Raw genomic sequence first — 21989 nt, forward strand, 5'->3', positions numbered from 1 at the left:
AACGCCAGATCCATAATCCACTGAGTGAGGCCAGGGATGGAATCCGCATCCTCATGCACACGAGTAGGGTTCTCAACTCACTGAGCCACAGTGGGAACTCCCCAAATCCCTCTTCTTTTAAGGACATTGGTCCTATTGGACTAGAACCCACTGCAAAGGCCTCGCTTTAACGTAACCCCCTCCTCCCCCTCCCCCGCCTCCACCAGGACCCTGTCTCCAGCGCAGGCACATTCTGAGGCGCTGCGGTGAGGTCTTCAATGTTTGGGTGGGGACACAAGTTCAGCCCATGACACTTGCTTGGAGAGGAATTTGTGCTCATTAAATACAGTATGAAGGTAGGCAGATTCTCCACCAGCTTGTGAGGGCTGCGCCGCTGCGGCCGTGTCCGCAGTTAGACCTTCCCCTTCCCCGCAATTCTGGACCTCGTGGCTCGCGGTGAGCATCTTCACGCTTGCTCTTACCTGCGTCTGGAAGCCTTCTGCTCTCTAGCTGCAGCTGGCCAACGAAGAGCACTGACAGGTGAGCAGGACACTTCGCAGCCATCCATTCCACGTCCACCTTTGCATTGGTACAGCTACCGTGCCTCTGGTGTATCGTGCACACCGGGAAAAACAAAATCTTACCGTGGGTCTGAACCAGTAGCCACTTCAAGGACATACGTATTGGCATTGGCTTACAAGTAGTAAAGGCAGAAACGCGAGGGGCAAAGTAAGTTGTGTTCTTTCCTTCCGAGGGGCCGGAGGCGGGTGGGGGGGCGAGGGGGGAGAGTCAGTGCTTTCCCCTTTCATTTAGAGAATCAGAAGATGCCGTCTGTAGAATGTTGTTAATATTAACGCTTTGTATGTCCACTGAAAGAGGTAGAGTTTAAAACAAAACAAAACAAAATAAAACCCATAGACGTGGGACTTGTGGCCAAGAGTCAGATCCCTCCAAAGCCAAGCCTTGAGATCAGCTGTATGGCACGTCGTGGGGGGCCTATTATCTTCCAGCCTCGTTTACATATGTTATTTCCACTAATCGTCACAACAGCTCTTCAAGGTGGGTGTTAATAGACCTCCTTTCATCGATGAAGAAACTGAGGTTCTGGAAGGTTAAGTACCTTTCTCAAGATGCGTAGCCAATAAGCGGCCAGGAGCCGCGGCCCACCCCCCACCCTCAAAGCCAATGAGAATGCGCTTGGAGCGATCCTCCCTGACAGCCGCGACCCGCGCAGTTCTGAAAGAGCCCCTTCGCCTTCCAGATGCTCCCTGACAGCATTCGGGGGCAACGGGAAGGCCACCCCCGCCGATGCTGCACAGCGCAGAGAGGGGACATTCAGGGTGCTGAGCAGCACTGCACCCAGCTGCACAGCGCTGGATGCCAAACCCAGGGGGAGATGGCCCCTCAAACCCTCCCTTCTTGCCATGTGATCTTTTTTGAAAGCGTTTTGATAATGCTGTTTAAACCCCGCCCCTCGGAGCTCAGATCCACAGAGCACAAGCCCTGTAAACTCTCCAGCGTGTGCAAATTGGCACAAAAGAAAGGGAAAGAGCCTGACGGAAAACAGATAGACCTCCTCTCTCCCTCCTTCCATTGGCCACGGAGCGTGTGTGTTCCCGAAACAGTGCAAAGCCTCTCCCGGCTGCGAATCCCTCTCTGAAAAAGTTGGGAGTGTTCATGGTGTGAAAAAGAGAAGAGAAGGAAAGAAAAATGATTATGCTTCTCCTTAGCGTTCTAGAAAACTACAGCCCAAGCCAGTCCTACATCTGGACGGGGACGGCAGGTTTGAATGTTGAAGCTTCTGTTGCCAAAACAGTAATTCTGGATTGACTCTCTCTGAGCTGCTGTCTTATTGGGAGAAACAAGAGAAACGGGAGCATCGTCTTCAGAAGGTTAAATAAACCACGTGTTTCCTGAACCGGGCCGTCTAACTTTTAAACTGTTGCTCAGATTAAACAGATGAAATCCGGAGGCAGAGGCACGGAGACACGAAACAGGGAGATGTCAGCGGGTGTGGTTCCCGCCCAAGCAAACGTGGTGGCCGCGTGGCCGATGAGGGGGATAAAGGGAGGGACACCAGCCCGCTTTCTCAGGTGCCCCCGGACACGTGGCCTGGTAGCAGGAGGGAGAATGAAGCAGAGGTACCTGAACTGCATTCAGAACCAGCTTCGCGGTCTCTCTACGAGCTGATCCTTCTGCTTTCCCTGTGTGTAACAACGCTGACCTGTTGGCTTCATCTCTGTTGCAGAACCACCTGTAAGATGTGCAGACAAAAAGGCCCAGGGGGCATTGCGGAGGCCTGGGGGAGAGCATATGTCTGCTCATAAGTGGAGACTTTGGGGCTTAGGACAAGCCTTCCTGGAGACCAAGAGGACAAGCACACATACATGAGAGCTAAGTTCCCGCTCTAAGGAATTCTTGTCCAAGGAGTTCCCTGGTGGCTCAGTGGGTTAGGATCCAGTGTCATCGATGCTGTGGTTTGGGTTACTGCTGTGGCACGGGTTTGATCCCTGGCTTGGGAACTTCCACACACCATGGGCACAGCCAAAAAACAATTGTCGAAGAAAAAATATATATATACATACACATCTCCTCATCTGCTTTCTTTCTTACCTAATAACAGGAAGCATGTTAGAGAGTTCAATGGAAGAGATTGAACCCTGTTTAAAAAGGAAACCACCTCCCCCCAAGAGAAAAAACACCAAGCTGTTATGACATTATTGTGCCAGTGATCTTTCATGCTTGTTGGGGAAAAAGGATTTAGGGGTTACTCTCCAGCCCTTATTGAAGCTGAACCTCTGGCTTTGGGTACAGGAATCCTTATTTGAAGATGGGCATCAAAGTTTACAGAACTACTTCAGTGGAGAGTCAAAATCCTTAGAGTAATTCTTTACTGTCCTAACTTTTTTAATAAACAAAATTTATTTTCCTAAAAACATGTTCCTCTTGAAAACTAAGTTAAGGAATGGCTGCAATTACTATGTTAATAGCACCTTTACCTTAGGTGCTTTGCTTTCTTCTTCAAAGCTTCCAGCATAATTTTCGGCAAATGAGGATAATTTGGGGGAGACACTCAAGTAAGTGGGGGGTGAACTAAGTGAAGTCCATGTCTCTTGAGTTTTCCATAGAATTATTAACACATTCAGAAGCTTAACTGGTTCTGGATCCCAGCCCACCTGTGTGTAGTAACAACAGAGACAGAATTAAACAATACATCAAATTCATGAGAGAATTACCGCCTAAATCTCACTAGACGACATTTCTATTAGATTCTGGAACTTAGTGCAGGTTGCATTAGCAAGATAACCAACTGTGATTAAGCCATTTAAATCTAAGCCTCTTCTACTAGAAGCAAAATAGGTCCTTCTGCATCAGGATTCAGCTCGACACCACAGGTTCTGGACATACTAGCAGATACTGGGCCCCATGTCAGTTTCAAATATACTAATGAATACTGATACCTGTATTTATGTATGTGACATTTCGAATTCCCAAAGCTTGGCACCAAAGCAATATATAGTGTCTTAAGAGTTGCTCCTTAAAGAGAGGGTACTTTAAATACAGCTACACAAGCCAACAGAAAGCTCCTGGCAGTATTCATCTTTTTCATCTCATTTGCCTCTTGTAGATTTTTAAGCACATCACAGAGTAAAAATGTAAACAAACTGGAGAAGGGAGGCATGGAGTGGAGCAGAAGTTATGTATTTAACCTGGGCGGGGGGAGGAAAAGAGAAAGGAAATTGGAAGACGATCTGGCAGCATTTATCAAAATTTCACAGGCACACTCCCTTTTGTACAGCAATTTCATACTAGGAATTTACCTTAAGGATAAACTTGGAAAAACACCTGGCGATGGTGAGCGTGTATAAAGGTAGGTCAGGTAGGCACGTGCTGAAAGAACCCCCAGATCTTCCAGCTGATGGTCTGAGTCCTCAAGCACACAGCACAGTAAGTAACACAGATCAGCCGGCAATTCTGCTCCACATGGTCACTTAGGACCCAGGCTGCACGCTCAGGAACTTGTGACATCCTCATCACCACAGCAGGGGACGAGGGGGGCACAGAGGACCCCTCACCTGCTTTTATCCTTCACACGGCATTTCCATTGTGCTCCAGGGCTCTCAACCTAATTGCAGGAGAAGCTGAGAAAAACGGGAGTCCCTAAATGACCTGACCACCCTGCTGTCTCTGCCACTGACCATGAGATATGCATGAGGTATTGTGGGTAGGAGCTTAAAAACCAGATTTTGCTAGTGAGTGATGATTTCAATGAGCTGTGGTCTATTATATGGTTGTTAAAAAAAAGTGAATCTGAATGTACAAATGAGGAAAAATATCCTAGATGTATTATTTCCCCCAAAAAGCATGAACAATGTGCATAGTAAAATCTCTGGAGATATCATTTAAAAAAATGTATATATGCAAATATATACATACAATATTTTTCTGAACAAATAGACAGGATTTTGTTTATGGTGGTTGCTTTGAGGGATGGAGAAAGAGATGCAAAAGGAAACGTAATTTTTAACCAGCCAGATGCAAGCACGGTACTAATTTTATGCAAAATAAGATAGGGAAAGTGATACATGTAACACGCTAGTTGATTATATTTCAAAATTCTTAACTTTCTCACGATTGATAAATGCAGTACTCTGTTTACATGGGGGGGGGTCTTTATTCTTAGATGCTGAGACATGGAAGGAAGTGTCATGAGGTCTGTAAATACTTTCAAATGCCTCAGCCAAAGAAGTTGTGTGTGTGTGTGTGTGTAGAACACACACATAAGTGCCAAATGCGAATTGTTGAATCTACCTGATAGACATACGGGAGTATTTTGTTTTGGTCTTTCAACTTTTCTGGATACCTGAAAATTTTCACGGTAAAAAACTAAGGGAAATGAAATGAAACGACATGGTAAAAAGCATAGCACCTAAGGACAGAGTGCCCCAGCCCATCTTTCTGACATAGATGGAGGTCAGAGGAGGTCCTACTAAAATGTCAGAAATCAGTCATCAACATCTGAAATCAAGACACATCACAAGAGTGTGGTGACAGTGGTCTGCAGTGGCAGGCATTCTCTAAAAGGATTGCTCTTCAGGCCCATAAAAAGCTGGGCAACCTTGTTAAGCATAACCAGACTCTTTAAAGTGCTTAATCGCTGTCATCGTCCTGGTATTGGCTGGCGGTGCTGTTGCCCTCTTTCAAACACTTTTCTGGCATCTGTTCTTAAAGTTAACCTACGTGAGACTTGAAAACAATGCATGGAGGATGACTGTATATCCCCATCTGATCGTGGTCCATTCTCTCCTGCATCCTTGAGGTGGTGGTGACTCCCGGAGGAAATAAGCTCCCTGGGGTTGTTCTCAGGAGGTGGGGAGGCTGCCATCCACGCTGACGGCTGCCTCTCCCTGCTTCCTTAATGACGCTGCACGCAAAGGCTTATGGGTCCTGCCCACTGGGTCCCCTGATAGTTCCCACATTTGGCAATTTTCTGCAACCAAGCCCTGTCCCACGGGGCAGAGGCAAGGGTGTCCAGAGAGGGGAAACCATCAACGTGTATTTTCCATCATTGAACAAAATGAACCATAGCTTCCTCTTCAGAAATGGTGAATCGTGATTCTACCATGTGCTGAAGACACTTTTTTTTGTTGTTGTTGTTTAGGGCTGCACCTGAGGCACATGGAAGTTTCCAAGCTACAGGTCTAATTGGAGCTACAGCTGCCGGCCTATGCCACAGCCACAGCAATGCAGGATCCGAGCTGCATCCTTGACCTACACCACAGCTCATGGCAATGCTGGATCCTTAACCCACTGAGTGAGGCCAGGGATCAAACCCAAATCCTCATGGATACTAGTCGGGTTCCTAACCTGCTGAGCCACAGTGGGAACTCTAGAGACACTTTAAAAAAAATAGATTTAATTTAAGAGAACTTTTAGATTCATGGTAAAATAGAGCAGAAAGTACATGGCGTTCTTATGTTGCCCCCATACCCCGTGCCACCACACGGGACAGCCATCCCCACCAGCAAAAGCTGAACTGAGCAGCGCATGTGTTACAATGGATGAAGCTACACCATTACACAGCATCATCGCCCCAAAGCCCTAGTTTACATTATGGTCCATTCTTGGTGCTGTACCTTGTATGGGTTTTGACACGTGTGTCATGACATGTATCCAACATCCTATTATCCTACAGAATAGTTTACTGCCCTAAACATCCTCTATTCTCTGGTCTCTTCATCTTTTCCTCTCCTAACCCCTGACAACCACCGGGGAGGCACTTTTTATGTACCTGTATGTGTCTGCCCCCTCCGAGAGGAACTTCTGACATCCGTGCTCCTGGAAACCAAGTGTTCTGGTCCTTTCCTGACACTCAGCCAACCGTTTGGAGGAATCCACGGGTGTAAATTACAGGGAGACTAACACAGTCATTACCTTTTATCTAAGATATTTAAGGGAGCTGGTAGGGGCCCCTTATCTTTTTCTCTCCTTTACAAGGAGGGAAGTTAAAAGGCAGAGACCTGGGTCTCGGTGGGAGGAGTCCTGTGTCTGCTTGGCTGAAATGCTTCTGCTGCACGGAACTCAGAGGTCACTCTGGCAAACATCCCAGATGCTCAGACCTCATTTTTTTTCCTGCTGTTTTTGAGCTCGGTGCTAACTACTGCGAGCAGACATAAAGCTCGCTGCAATTCTTTCCTCAGAACCAGCTACGAGAAAACTACCAATTATAGCCAAGAAACAGTCTTTCAAATACACATACACATTGTAATGTGGGCTGGAAACCAATTGGAAACATTTTGATTTGCCCTTTAAGGCCAGAGGCAGGCACTTAAGGCAAACTCCAAAGATGTTTTGAAGAACAGTTATACTAAATTTAGCATCCTAACCAGCCAGTTGGCATATATGTAATGAAAGATTTAAAAGGAAAGAAATTCAACCCACAGTAACAAAGACAGAGGCTACTAGTGGACAAATACTTTCTAAAAAAGATGCTCCAGAAATAAAACATAAGGGGGTTATAATTATTATTAGTTCTTTTTTTTTTTTTTTACATATATCTGAGCAGCTTAGTTTTTCTTCATTGAAGTCTCAGAGTGCCAGCTGGACCGTGAGCTCCCTAAGAGGAGGAGCCCTGTCTTCCAGGTGGTCATCTGCAATGCTTCTCTCTGCCGGGCACATATTAAGTGCGAAATAGATGCATGATGCTAAGTGAACAAATGAAGAGTGTGTGTTTGTTCCATGGACAGAAGCTTCTAGACTTGTGCAGTGTCTCCTTGGGGGGGCCCCTGGTTAGGGTCTTGGACCAGTCTGGTAAAAAGGCCATAGCTGAGGATGGTGTAAACCCAGTCGGCTTCTGCTTCTATGTCATTCCTTTCTACTGACCTCTAAGTGTTCAGTGCTGACGAGCCACAGAGATACTATTTTTTGATCTGTTGCGTTTTATCAGCTATGCTTGAACATCAGATGCCCGTAATTAGGTTAAACCTTGGTGTCCCAAAGAACCCACATTCAGATGATTGACCTCAGTGGAGGAGCAGCGATGTGGTTTGCCTGGGGTTATAGACGGAGCTAGAAATTCCAGACCGGGGTCCCCAATTCCACAGGTTGTACACTTTCAGTGAAATGACACCTCCTCTAAAGGATGTGAAGGAATCCAAGTAGGCTGAGTTGCAGTAAAATGAAGAAACTTGTAGTTATGTTTAGAGAAAGCTTATACACCTTTCTCAGCTTCTTGAGTAATTTGCAGATGATGAAATCTACAAGATGATGAAAAACTAAGGGACCAAATAACTTGGCGACCCCCATGAATGATGTAGCAGGTGGGGAGCTTTTCCTGCAGCCTTGCCGTTGTTTTTCTCCATTGGACCAAATTCTGGAGTTAAACGTTAATCACTACTGCCTTTTTGGTCTTCCTTTAATGTTGCATTAATGAAGCCACTCTGCAAAAATGATATACCTCAAGAAGAGTCCCATGTTTGGCTTAGGATTTCAGTTGAGTTTAAGCAGTTTTCTTGGATGACATTTCCCTCCTCTACTGTTCTTGGACTTTTTTTAAGATAAAGAGTCACCATGGCTTTAAAAACAAAACAAACACGCAAATCTAATCTCTTTATTAAGCATGAATGGCACTTAGGAAATAATAGCTCCATTATCAACCAAAAGATGTTTTTCAGTCTTATGGTTCTTTGCCACAGGATACAGAATCCGAGGTATAAATAATAAGGATGTGTTCCAGATACCAGCATGAGAAGAACAAACTATGAAACAAATTAACCTCAAGAGCAAAAAAGCCAAGATGACATTCAGCTCAATTGACTGGTGGAAAAGAACATTACTGAGAGCTAACTGCCCGGCCCCTGGTGGACTCTTGCGAAATGTTTAAACAGAATCTGGGGGCCTGCTTGCAGTGACCTGCCAATGTTTTTAAATAAAGAAGAAGAAGAAGAAGAAAAAAAAAGATTTACAGGCATACCTCATTTTACTGTGCTTTGCTTTATTGCCTTTCTTACAAATTGCGGGTTTGGGGCACCCCTTGATCTGGCGAGCCTACTGGAACCATTTTTTTCCAACAGCTTTGGCCCACTTCATGGCTCTGTCACATTTTGTGAAGTCTCCCAATATTTCAAGCTTTTTGACTATTATGTTGGCCATGGTGACCCATAATCGGTGATCTTTGATGTTAATTGCTTTGGCCTTTCTTAGCAATACAGTAATTTTTAAAATTAAGGTATATACTGCTAAGCAAAGTCAGACAGGGAGACACCAACATCACATGCTATCACTGATGTGTAGAATATCCTCAAAACAGGACACAGTGAACATCTTTGCGGAACAGATACTAACTCACCGACTTTGAAAAGCTCATGGTTTCCGAATGAGACAAGTGGGGTGGGGGATGTGCTGAGGGTTTGGGAAGGAAATGCTATAAAACTGGGTTGTGATGGCTGCTGTACAAACATAAATGTAGCAAAATTCATTGAGTAATTTAAAAAATAAAATTAAGTACTTTTTTTTAGACACAATGCCATCGCACACTTACTAGACGACAGCAGAGTGTATACAGAACTTTTATATGCAAAATCAAAAGATGCATGTGCCTCAAAGCTTTATTGTGATACTTGCTTTATGTGGGTGGTCTGGAGCCAAACGTGAAACATCTCTGGGGTGTGCCTGTCCTTAAAAACTACCAATAAAAGGCGAAAACACAAGAGCAGGCCTCCCAGCTCAATCGGTTACGCAGACATTGTTAGTTACCGGACCTCTGCGCTTTAATGGGAGGAGGGGGTGGAGCACTGCAGAGCTCAGAGGCGGGATGCGGGCTTTGGATGGGGGAGGCGTGAATGAGCAGGTGCAGCCCAGGGGGGTGTAGAGTTTGCCCGTGAGCCTCTCTGGAGTCTTCAGAGCTTTGTGTGTGGGATGCTCGAACAAACAGAAGCTTGCATCGAGATACTTCTACACAGCCGAGAAGACCGATGGCTTTGCCTCCAATCCCGTCACAAGTTGAAAGTGACCCTCAGTGTCTTGGAGGCCCACCTTCTCACTTTACAGGTCAGGCTTCTGGGGGCACAGAGCACAAAGCCATGTGTTGAAAGGCTATGAAGCCAACAGTAGCAGAAATAGAGCAGGAAGCCCGGCCTCCCTTTGATTCAGCACATCGAACAACTGCTACCTCTGATTGGCCACAAACGGCGTGGGCATCGTTATTTCTCCGCTGCTGCGGACTCACGTCCACGGAGATTTTTTTATGAGGGGGTTGGTTGTTTTCTTAAGCATAATTCACTTCCTAGGAAGAGTTGTTTCTAAGGGACTCTGTCAATCCATTTATCACAGTAGAAAAGGCTTGAGATGAATTCATCTTTAGCTTTGGGGCACAGTTTTAATCACTAAAAAATGGATTCATCCGCCCGGTATGTTATACTTTACTACCAAAAATATTGTAATTTAATATCTCCCCAGTTACTGAGAGATGCTTCTCTGCCTAGAAAAATGAAGGGTAGGAAATACTCTCTTCTATCATAACACAGAAAACTTGCCTTCAAGGATGTTTATAGGGTAAGCATCGCAAACACAATCCCAAGTTCATTGAAAACAGAACTCCCAGGTGTGTGGCACTGCAGTAGCCATTCTGTGTCCTGTTAAGCCACCTGAGGACCTGTTTGCCACCCAACCCAAGAGGGCGGTAATCAGCCGCTTCTACATACATTAGGAAGTCAGTTTTACTCCTCTGGTTTTTTTTTTTTTTTTTTCTCCTTTTGCTGATTCTTCTCTTGGGTTGGGTCCAGAGACTGTGCAAGCCGCGTAGTCCTGTGACTAGTATTTTACTAATTTTTTGTCCCTCATTTCTATTGTGAACTTTTATCAGTGTTTGAGTGGGCAACTGACCGTAGGAAGTTTCCTGTTGTGGCTCAGCGGTAAGGGCCTGGCTAGCATCCATGAAGATGGGGGTTGGAGCCCTGGCCTTGCTCAGTGGGTTAAGGGTCCGGCTGTTGCTGTGAGCTGTGGTGTGGGTTGCAGACGCAGCTCAGATCCTGTACTTCTGTGGCTGTGGTGGAGACCGGCAGCTGTAGCTCCGATCTGACCCCTAGCCTAGGAACCTCCATGTGCCACAGGTTCGGCCCTAAAAAGCATAAGAAAGGGAACCTGACTACACTGAGAGCTCTCCGGAAGAGGTGCCAGCTGGCTGACATCACTTAGAGATGCAGCAAAGGAATGTTGCCATGGTGGGCTTACCTTTCAGGCAGAACGAGAGGCATTGGCTTTTACAGCCTCTGCGAGAAGTTTCTCTAGGTGAGATTACTCCTCGCTGGTTAAAAAGAATACCAACTGGGCACACTTCTCTGTTGAGGTTGGTTTACTTAGTTCGGAAAAGGTGGTTTCAAAAACAAGGTGGGGACAACAGTGACGCTGTGCTTGAGCGTTTAGATGTTAACAGAGGTCATAAGTCAAAGTTGAAAGGCAGGACTTCATCATCATCTTCTTTTGCTCAGACAGTCACCGGGGATCCTGGTACATGCGTGGAGCCTTAAGTGACTTAGGGCCAGCATGTAAATCGTACCCCCAAACCTGGATTGGCAGAGGAGGGGCCGTTAGTACAAACTAACTAACGTGTGGGAGGAGGTGAAGCGATTCTAGCACCAACCGAAACCAAGGGCCTCTGGAAAATTTCAGTTCTGTTTTGTTTTGCTTTGCTTTTCAGAACCACATCTGTGGCATCTGGAAGTTCCCAGGCTAGGGCTCGAATTGGAGCCATAGCGGCTGGCCTACGCCCCAGCTCATGGCAACACCAGATCCTTAACCCACTGAGCGGAGCCAGGGATCACACCCACATTTTCGTGGTTACCAGACAGGTTCATTTCCGCTGAGCCACAACAGAACTCCCTGGCTTTTTTCTTGGTTTTTTTTTTTTTTTTTTTGCTCCTTTGTTTGTTTTCTTTTCCAGCCGCCCCATGGCATATGGTGTTCCCATATGGAGTTCCTGGGCCAGGGATCAGATCCCAGCCTAAGCCACAGCTGCAGCAATGCCAGATCCTTAATCCACTGTGCCAGTCTGGGGACCCGCATCCCTGCGCTCCCAAGACGCTGCTGACCCCACTGCACCACAGTGGGAACTCCGTGATTTTGGATTTTTGGAAGGAGAGCGTTTACTCGACACAGGTACAGAAAGTACTTTGGCACAAGGCTACAGGCAGATCCTGCCTTTAAGGGTTTTCAACACACAGGTTCTTCACTGACTGGGGCTGTGATCTTGGGCAAATCAGTCTAGGCTGGGAAATCTCCTGGCTCCTTACTTCAGGGGCCCTTCCTCTTACTCCCAGCCGAAAATACTTCACTCCTAAGGCAGGGACTCACCAGAGTTAAGGGAGCCAGAGATCTGAGCACTTCTTGGTATCTAGGAGCTGCTTCTGCCTTGACCATACCTCTGACCTCGGATCTCAAACGAGGATGAGGGCGGGAAATCTTAAGACGCAGAGACCACGAGACAGCGGAGCAAACACTCAGGGCCCCTCCCCAGGAAGGCAGCACCGACAGTGGTTCAGCTCACCGCTGGCTGCTGGCTTGCCTCACCCCGGCATCTCCACACACACTTTCATCTGGGTCCAATTTTTGCAAAGAGCATTGACTTTTCCCCTCCTCCTGGGATTATTTCGTAAAGAAAAATGAAGCATCGAGAGCAAACTGCTTTGCTTGAATGGAAACTAGAACAAGCTGGAACCGAGGGTTGAGGGTGAGATCAAAGTCCCTCTTTTTCTTCTCACGGCTACCTTCAGACGGTGCAGGTGAAATGGCTCAGGATGAAGTGGATTTTTCTACAACTTTAGGATAAAATGTTCCTTGTGAAATGTGAGTGCACAAGTTTTATGGGGAAGCCCATGGGCTCACTTTGCAGTGTTGCAAGATTAACATTCGTATTGTCTGCAAGGCCTGATTTGAAAAACAGGCACATGCTCGCCCCTGGGCAGAAGGCTCTGGATAACTGTAATCAGAGAGAAACACAGTAGGAGAAGGCAAATTAAAATAACAAACCAAAAAGAACGAAAAAGGAAAAGAAAAAAAGAAGGAAAGGAAAATACTTGGAAGGCGCTTTTTCCATAGGAAAAAAATATTTTATTTTTTTAAGAACAAATTCAGTTCGAAACAAGATTTGGAATGTGACTTCACGGATTTCATTTTCTGGGGGCTAACTGCGATGTGAAACTAAAGCAGATCAAAAACCTAGGACGGGCTATTAAAAATAAAACAAAGAAAAGAAAAAATATTTATAACTCAAGCATAATACTGCGTTACTTACAAATTGGACAACGAAATTTTAAATAAATATTCATGGTACATAATTACGGCACAAATATGCAGCAATTTGGCAACCTTTTATACCATTTTTTTCCTCATTACAGTGCAAAGGGGAATGACACTGCCGTTTAACAAGCTGTAGCTAAATACATTGCAAAATTCAGATTTTATACAAAACATCTTGCTTAGACTTTATAAAAAACCAACATTGCTCTATGTACACAATCTGGGTAAGAAAAGCCATTTCTGTCTTGTTTTCATGTGTATTTTTATTAAAAAGGTGAATAAGGCTACTGTAACACCCCAAATCCATATACAGTAAAATCTGAACCTATTTACAGCATCTTCACTTAAACATTATGGTGCAAATTCCAAAGTCAGGTGACTCGGGCGGAGAATATAAGGAAGGCATTTACAGGAACTTTCCAAAGCGGAACCAACTTCAAATAAAGGGACAGTTGGTAGATTGTCATATTCTGCACCAGACACAAAACAGACGTACAGAACACTTCAACTGCTTGCAGGGAACGCTGCATCAATTCATCTGATTTTCACAGTTTAGCATATACCCAAAATGTAGCCAACCGATGACACACACCTTCGATTTCAGTAAAATCAGACTATTTCCCATGTTCCCCCGTCTTGCCCCTCTCCCCCATCCGAAAGGTAATTTCCGATGGCTTACAAGAAAATCTTGTATGAATGCACGTACAGGAGAGGTGAGGGTGATGCAAAGAATTACATATGTACTGTGGCTGGTCGCCATAGCAACCTTCCACAGAAATATGATATAGATATATATAATATATATTGTAGATATATATTATACATATATGTACACATGTATACCACACACCCACTCACACATACACACACGCACTTTGGACCAACATCATTTTCAGGTTCAGGAAATAGAGAAGAAGAATTTCTGTGACAACTCATTTTTGCAGGTATGCACTGGAGGTTTGAGAACCTTAAAATGCTGTTGCTACATTTTTTTTCCTCCCAATTCAGAAAGCAAAGTGTTACCATAGCAACGGGACTATGTTAAAGATGTCTATTTTGCATAGCACATAAAAAGTAGGTTTCCTGTTTACTCGTTTCTTTTCCCAGAAGGGAGGGGGCGAGGGGAGGGGAGGGGGAAGGAAGGGGCTTAGGCTGAACTTTCAGCTGAAACCCCCTCGATGTGACCCCGTGGATTCTAGCGAACACTTCAGCCCATAAGGCAAGGGAAAACACAGCACGGAAAATAAATGCCGGCACATCTCATCACTGTCAGATACATGACGCAGTAACACCGATTTCCTGGTATTGGGGCTTGCATTTCCTAATCTACGGTTACGTGAGATGCCTTCAGAGGACTTGGTTATTTTTGTATTTGCTCCCATTTATTGTTATTTTTGGAATGATGTTTTTCCCAGAAGTAGCTGTCCGATTTTTTTTTTTTTTTTTAAAGCACTGAGCGTTGGGACCACTTAATTGCCACAAATGAATTTCACATCTTCTGGTGTGGATTGTGTGCAATCTTACAATATATATTAGTAAAAATCTTTCACTTTATATCCCTTGTGTTCTATATACCTATTATAAATACACCCTATCTTCCTCCTCCCCCAGACATCATAATTTATTTCGGCCCTTCAGGACTCTAAGAGGTTGACCACGTGTGTTCACCTTGACCCAGAGCCCCAGGCTGCAGCCTCAGTCGGTACCTCACAGCCCGGACAGGGACAGCACCGCAGTAAACCAAAGTGTGGAAAGGCTCAAGGGGAGGGGGTGGCGGGGAAGGGGCCCTGGGGGAGGGTGGATCTGACCTACCTTTTATATATATGAGAATTCTTTCATAACGTCAATGGTGATGGAATTACAGCCTGTGTGACCTTTGGCTTTTCAACTTCTAGGTCAGATTTGGCTCTCTGCTATTCTCCTAAACGCTCTCCCTGTGTTTCATAAAATGTGATAAGTATAGCAGCTGAGTCTGCTTTAAACATCATCCAAAGCAGACCGACTTTCCTACAGCCTCGGAGCACCTTATTGCCAGTACCACAATAGTCCTGCCGGAATCCATCAGGAGCCGCCTCGTCCCCTCCCTCCAAGCCTGTGCCTCTACCAACAATGCCCCTTTGTTCCCCCCAGCCTAAGGGACTGTGTCTTTTTTCCTGTGCATTGCTACTGGAGAAGAGTGAATTCCTTCAAATGCACCCTGATCTACTGTGTGTGTCCTTGTGTCTCCTACTTGCCTCTTAAAAAAAAAATCTCAGCAGAACCAAAGTGCTGTGCTATCTCATTGGGGTTGCCCTTCCCAACGCCGTTTCGGAGGCAGCAGCACCCAGCTGCATTTGCAGACAGCCCTCTCCCCGGCCCCTCCTTCGGTGAACTCCTCCTCTTCCGCGGCGGACAGCCCAGCGTCTGGCTGGAAGGCTCCTGCTTAGCCAAGGCGACCGCTCTCAGTGTGGGACCCGTTCGACTGGAGCGGTTGCTGCAAACGGATGGACTCGGAGACGCCAAACGGTAATGTTCCATGAGTGATGCAGACAGCGTGTGGCGTGAGAGGACATCTATGTGAAGGCCTGCGGAGCCCTGGATAACAGGAGTGTGCGCAACGGTGAGGACTAAAAGCTGGCGCTCTCCCAAAGCCTCACGCAGCCAGAGTCCGTGCGACAAGGCAAGTCCGGGGTGCGGCTTGCGGGGGAGGGGAGCCACACCCGAGGCAAAGGACGGCATCTCCGGGCCAAAGCGACCCGGGGGCAGGGGGCGGGGAGGGTCCCCCGGGGGTCCCCCGCGCCCAGGATGCTCACGGCTCTCGCTCCTGCCCACCTACCGCTCTGTCTTCCCATGGCTCCTGCGGAGGCCTGAGCGCCCTGGTACCCAGAGGAGGAGAGGGGCCGGGCGCGCGCCGCAGTCCCGACCGGCTTCTTCGGCGCGAGTCTTCCACCTGCCGGGGCGCATCCGTCGTCACCGCGGCCGAAACGCTACAGACTAGTAAGCTGTCCGATTCCACGGGGCTCTTCGGAGAAGGAGGGTACCCCCGCCCCGCCCCGCCCCGCCCCGCTGTGCATCAGTCCGTTGCAGACACAGGGGGCATTCGACCCTCCGTAGGCGGCAGCGGGACAGTAAGTTTCCTCCGGGAAAGCGAAGGCACCGCCGAGGCTCAGACCTTGTAGTAAATGTTCGCCGGGCTCTGCGGGGGCATCTCCTGGACTATGTACACCGGGTGCCCGTAGTCCCCGCTGACCTTCTCGTAGTGGGGGCAGAAGACACTGTCTGCAGTCCTCAGCGGGATGATAATGTCACTGGGCTCCGAGCCGTTGTTGTTGCCGCCGCGCTTGGGCGTGGCCAGCGTGCTGAGCGACAGCGTGGCCGTGTGCTGCGGCGAGTGCTTGCGGTGTCTCCGCCGGTACTTGAGCAGCAGGACCACCAGCGTGATGATGATGACGATGAAGATGATGCATCCTGAAGCAATCCCTGCGAATAAGGCCACTTCGGAACCGAGGATATTGTTCCCAGAATGTCCGGCGCTGTTGCCGTCTGTGCTGGAACCTGCAGGGGGTGGGAAAGAGGAGCCAGGAGAGTCATCGCTGTCCCCAGGGCTGGCAGGATGCTGGCGGGGGCCCTCCGAGCGCGGAGACTCAGCAGGGTCGTCAAAGACTTCCCTGGCAGCTAGAGCCTAGCAAACCGATTACCTCGCTTAGTAGCTAAAGGCAGGGATTAATTAGGAGGCTGGGATTAACAGATACACACTACCACACAGAGAACAGCTAACCAACCAGGACCTGCTGTATAGCACAGGGAACTACATTTAATACATTTAATAGCTACGACGGAAAAGAATCTGAGAAAGAATATCTGTGTGTGTGTGTGTATAACTGAATCACTGTGCTGGACACGTGAAATTAACACAACATTGTAAAGCAGCTGTACCTCAATTAAACAAACAAACAAACAAAAAAGCTCAACGCAATGGCAGAAGCCAGCAGTCAGGGAAATGGGACTCCAGGTGGAACTTAGATGCTGTTCCCAGACCCCATCTCTTCCTTTCCCTACATCCTCATCCATCAGCAGTGTGGACAGGCTGTGACAGCCAGCCATCGATCCTGCCCCATCTCAACCCTTGTCAGCCAGCCCGTGGCCCGCCACCCGGGGAGAGGAGGAAAGGAAGCTGCAGCTTCTCTAAGTCCGTGTTCGCTGCCCAGGCCCCACTGCTCTTGCGCCTTCCTCCACCCATGGTGGCGTCATGGGGAATCTCTGCCCTACCTGCCTTTAGAGACAAGCCCTGCCTCTCGGAGGAGCGAGGAGTGAGCGGCTGGAGAAGGCTCGGGGAGGGATGGAGCCTGGGAAAATGCTCCACCCGCAACTCATTTGTATTATTTGATTTACGCTTAAAATATATCTGGAAGGCAGCAGAAACTCTCACACAGAACAGACTGCCAACCCAAATGTTAAGCACTAAAAAATTGCCTGGCATCATTATATTATCCATTTATCAGTTTGTCATAAGAATTTGACACATCTTGTCATTGAAAGTTAGAAATAACAACTTCCCTCCTTGACGCCTGGAAAGAGATAGAATATTGCTACAGATGCTAAATTCGCACGACTACCCAGGCAGGAACCTCGGATCCCTAATACAGAACTGCTGACGTCTGCTCAGCAGCCACCATATAAAAAATTCATTCGTATGGTAACAAATACATAGCTATTTGTTCCAAGACTGCTAAAAAATGAAGTTAAGGGACAGCCAATTTTATCCGGTATTCTAAACTTGTGCCAGGAATCCCTTTAATACTTTATCTTAGGTGGAAAATGTGAAAAAGAACTTTTGACTAAACTACCTGAAAAGCGTGGCCTTATGCAATACTTTCAGATGTTACCGTCTTAAATGTAGGAGAGGATCAATCAGGTTCTTTGTGGATAAGATATAATTAGATGAGGCATTAAAACCTTAATTATATATACATTAACACCGGCTTAAAGCCAGTGCTGCAACCAGCATGATAAAGGGGCAGCCAATGAAAACCACTTTGATGTGAAAGACCAGCGCTAACAACTGGCACTTACGTCAAGTGAGTTCTACTCTTTTGAATGTAAGACTTTTGTGGGAATGAGCTATTTTGTTCTCATTGAGTAATTAATAACAATTAACCGAGAGCAATGATTAGCGACTGCGGTAACTCCAAGTTCATCGTCCTGGTAGAGAAGTACTTGGATTCTGTCCTACCCTGTGATGCTCGCTGGGCAGTACACACACGCTCGCGCACGGGTCATGCTGCTATACCTGGATTTGGTTTGACAAAGGGGCTTGTTGTTGAACTTCTTCCATTTGTACCAGCTTCTAGTTCTGGACGTCTTGTTGGCTCATTATGCCTGGTTGACCCAGCGGAACTTGCATCTATATGGAAAACAAGCGATTACTTTACGGCACAGATATCTGATGGGATCTCGCTTTAGGAGCTAGATCTATGTCTCAAGAGGCACGAATAGCAATGCACATAAGATTCGCTATGCAAAGCACTGTGAGATGCAAGAATATAATTTTCCTTTTACAACAAAACGGTTCTACTAGTTATTTCAGAGGTTTAGATTGTGAGGCCATCTGTGGAAACTATAGGGATTCTTGAATTTGGCAGGCAGAGCATGGCAGATGACATTTCAATTTAACTGAGCAAGTTGACTGACTACTATCCCAAATTCTAATTAGAAGAATAATTCTTTCTGCACGAGAGGTCCTCGCTACGTGAAAAGGCTCAATGAACACACGTCTTCCATAGTCAAGAGGCAGAAATGGGCCACATGGCAGAAACTGCGTTTGCATTCTGGATATTTTAATTGTGAACCAAAGAGTTAAGGAAGCATAGAGCTGTAGATACATACATGGCAATACATGGTCCCTGGCGACCTCAACTTTTTAGAAGTATCTCCAAGGAGAGAAGTGGGTAACGTCAACATGAGGAAATCTGTCAGTGGCTCAAGGTGTGGAGAGAGATTTGCTTGGAAACTAAGGTGAAGAGTGAGTGGAGGCGCGTGTGGGCAGCACCGACGCCATCCTAGCGGGGGCTCAACCAGCTCACAGTGGCTTCGTGAAACAGCAGGTGGTCTTTACCTTGTCCAACTTTCATGAGGATCTTCATGGCTCTTGTCTGGCACACCCCTCCCTCCTGGTTATCCAGGCCCTCCAAAGACCCATTTGATGTAGCTGATTGAAAATAAAATGGACAAAACAAAAAAATAAAGAAAAAATCAGGAACTCAATAAGCCAAGTTTACATGAACATGAAATGCCTGAAAACAATTCGAAAAATAAGAATTCACTCTTAGTCACAAGTCGTCTGAACGTATGGGATGCTGAAAGGCAAAACGAAAGAAAGAAAGAAAGAAGGAACGATGAGGACTGTCCACACTGCCGCACACGTGAGGTCTGGTTCCCCCGTGCTTTCGCCTCCCTTCATAATCAACGGATCGTGTAGGGACAGCATCTTCCAAAAGCGGACTATTTTGGAGTGAACCCCCAAAGAGCAAAATAGTAAATACGGTCATTTCAAAATGTGGTAATCAGCACACAGCACCTGCTTCCTCTACTAGAGATTTCCTGCTTCGAGAACAATTACCTTGATGCGCCCTGTTTGTCAAGCGTCCAACTTCTGTAAACACTAAGACGGGAGACTCCCACGCCTCTTTCTTCCCTCAGCCTTACTTGAGTTTCAGAGCTTGTACTAGAAGTCAAGGCTTCAAATTCTAAAGTTTTCTGCCATCCTTTTGTACCTGACCCAAAAGAACGAACCACCAACATCGACCTTGGCCGAACTCTTCCACCAAGCTCCCTGGTGCAGCTCATCTCTGGATACACGGAGGCCCCACACGGGCCCATTGGTCCGTAGCTTAAGGGCACCAGCTTGATTCTCTTCCCACCTCAAGCGGGAGGGGGAGGAAGGACAGCCATCGGACCATTTTTAGTGCCTGTTTTTAAAGTTAATTTGTAAATTCATTTTTTAAAAATTTGGCTACACCCATGGCAGGTGGACGTTCCAGGGCTAGGGACTGAACCTGTGCCACAGCACAGCCCAAGCACCAGCAGTGACACCACCAGATCCTCAACCTGCTGAGCCACCAGGGAACTCCCTGGCATCTGTGTTTTTAAACAGCCCATGCGCCGTGCTATTTATCTCTTTAGGATGGTGAATTTGTTGAAGAACATTATAACTCAAGCTGTACAAAGATAGGCTGCCAGGGACCTTGCTAAGCGACAGGACTGAAATCACAGGTCAGATTCCAGAAGAGAAAAGGAGCTGGAGTTGGACATTTTCATTCTCCACAGTTCAGAGGGCAGCGAACACAAGTGTTTCATACACAACCTGCCATGTAAATGCTTCTCTACTTGGATCACCAAAGTCTGTCTACTAACTTACTAACTCTATATACTCTTTATTTTTTATTTTTATTTTTTTTGCTTTTTAGGGCTGCACGCACGGGCATATGGAGGTTCCCAGGCTACGGGTCAAATGGGAGCTACAGCTGCCGGCCTATGCCACAGGCACGGCCATGCCTGATCTGAGCCGATTCTGCGATCTACACCACAGCTCACAGCAACGCCAGATCCTTAACCCACTGAGCGAGGCCAGGGATCAAACCCCCATCTTCATGGATACTAGTCAGGCTCATTACTGCTGAGCCACAAAGGGAACTCCCTAACTCTATACTCTCAAAAGCGCTGAAAGAGGGACAGACTTTGTGGGAAAATCAATCCAAAGATATTCTTTGTTTTCTTTTTTTTGGCTGCGCCCATGGCCTGCAGAAGTTTCCAGGCCAGGGACTGAACCGGTGCTACAGCAATAACCTGAGCCACAGCAGTGACAGTGCTGGATCCTCGATCCACTAGGCCACCAGGGGACTCCCCAAAGACCTCCTTTTAATGGGCTATTTGTTTTCCACATGGTGGGGCAGCAGACAAGTTGGATATGCACACATAGAAATACCTGGACGTGCACGTGTGGATGGATAGTTTTCTTAGCTGGAAACAAGGCCGGGGTCGACCGACTTTGTGCTCTTGAGCTACTTCTACTTTCACTGTTTTCCTTTGCAACAACGGCTGCCTCTCGTGCGTCTAAATTTCTCTTCGCTTATCTGAGTGTTTCCGCCAAGTCCAGTCTCACAATCATATCTCACTCTTCTGTTCTTGCTGACCCTGAGTTTCTCCTGGGAAACTGGGCAAAAATGGCCCTACTACTTTTTTTTTTTTTAAGGTAAAAAGCAGATAGTATCCCTCTTGTAGATAGTTGAGAAAACGCTTGGCAGATAAGTTGGGACAAATTCTCAAGCACTTCGCATGCTCTGTGACTCTAAAAAGATATCATCCTTTTCCCCCATTTCCATCCTGTCTCCCTTTTGTTTCCTCCAAACACGTGCCTACATTTCAAAGTGTCCTTTTCTTCTAAAGGTTTAGAACAGTATGGCTAGTTCACAAGCAGGCACTTTTTCTGGGCAATTTCAGAAGACTGCTGTAATCCTCACTTAGTTACTTAGCGGTTTCTCAACATTTAGGCTGTGTTTTTACATAGAAAAAAAGGTGAAAGCTGATGTCTTTATTGGGCTGAGCATTTCAGAGGTTTAGTTGATTTAATTCATGTGGAATCGGTATCTTTTCTAGTTCATATACACATAAATGCACCCAAATGCAAAATTAAAAGACTTTCTTTTGCTAAAAGTTTAACGCTAAGCTGACAAATGATGGAAATAAGATCTGAAGGGTAGCTCACAGGGGGGAGCAGAGGTGGGGAGGGAGGAATATAGATTTATTTATTTTACCCCTAAGGTTACAAGATCAAAGATTCAGGTTGAAAGAAAAAAATAAAATAAATGAATATGAAAAAGGACAGACAAGGCATGGCAGAGAAGAGTCGGTGGTAAATATACTTCAGAACTGCACCCGCAGAGGCAGAAACTACAGACAACTTCTACTTTGTCAGCTGGGAAGCACAAGAGGTGCAGGGAAGTCGAGTGACTTCTTCTTTTGATTTTTATTTGTAGGTCAATGCCTTTTCTGAATACCAATGCCTTTGCGGAGAGCTCCCTTTGGTTGACTCAAAATGATGTCTGAAGAACCCCCAAATGTAAAGAACTCTAAAAGAATTCCAATTAAATTGCAATCTATAATTTAACATCCCACACAGACTACACATGGTAGGAATAAAACCGTGTAGCAGGAGAATGAAACAGCTTTGCATCTTT

General features: G+C 46.4%; 1 protein-coding gene across 1 annotated transcript in view; it reads right to left on the reverse strand.

Moving 5' to 3' along the window:
* Nucleotides 15920-21989, reverse strand: part of EFNB2 (ephrin B2) — a 44432-nt gene continuing 38362 nt past the window's right edge. Inside the window, 3 exon segments of the mRNA NM_001114286.1 lie at nucleotides 15920-16308; nucleotides 18044-18157; nucleotides 18869-18961. Of these exon segments, the coding sequence (NP_001107758.1) occupies nucleotides 15920-16308; nucleotides 18044-18157; nucleotides 18869-18961 (596 nt within the window).

The sequence above is a fragment of the Sus scrofa genome, chromosome 11, assembly GCF_000003025.6.
Source record: "Sus scrofa isolate TJ Tabasco breed Duroc chromosome 11, Sscrofa11.1, whole genome shotgun sequence".
In the NCBI taxonomy this organism is placed as follows: domain Eukaryota; kingdom Metazoa; phylum Chordata; class Mammalia; order Artiodactyla; family Suidae; genus Sus; species Sus scrofa.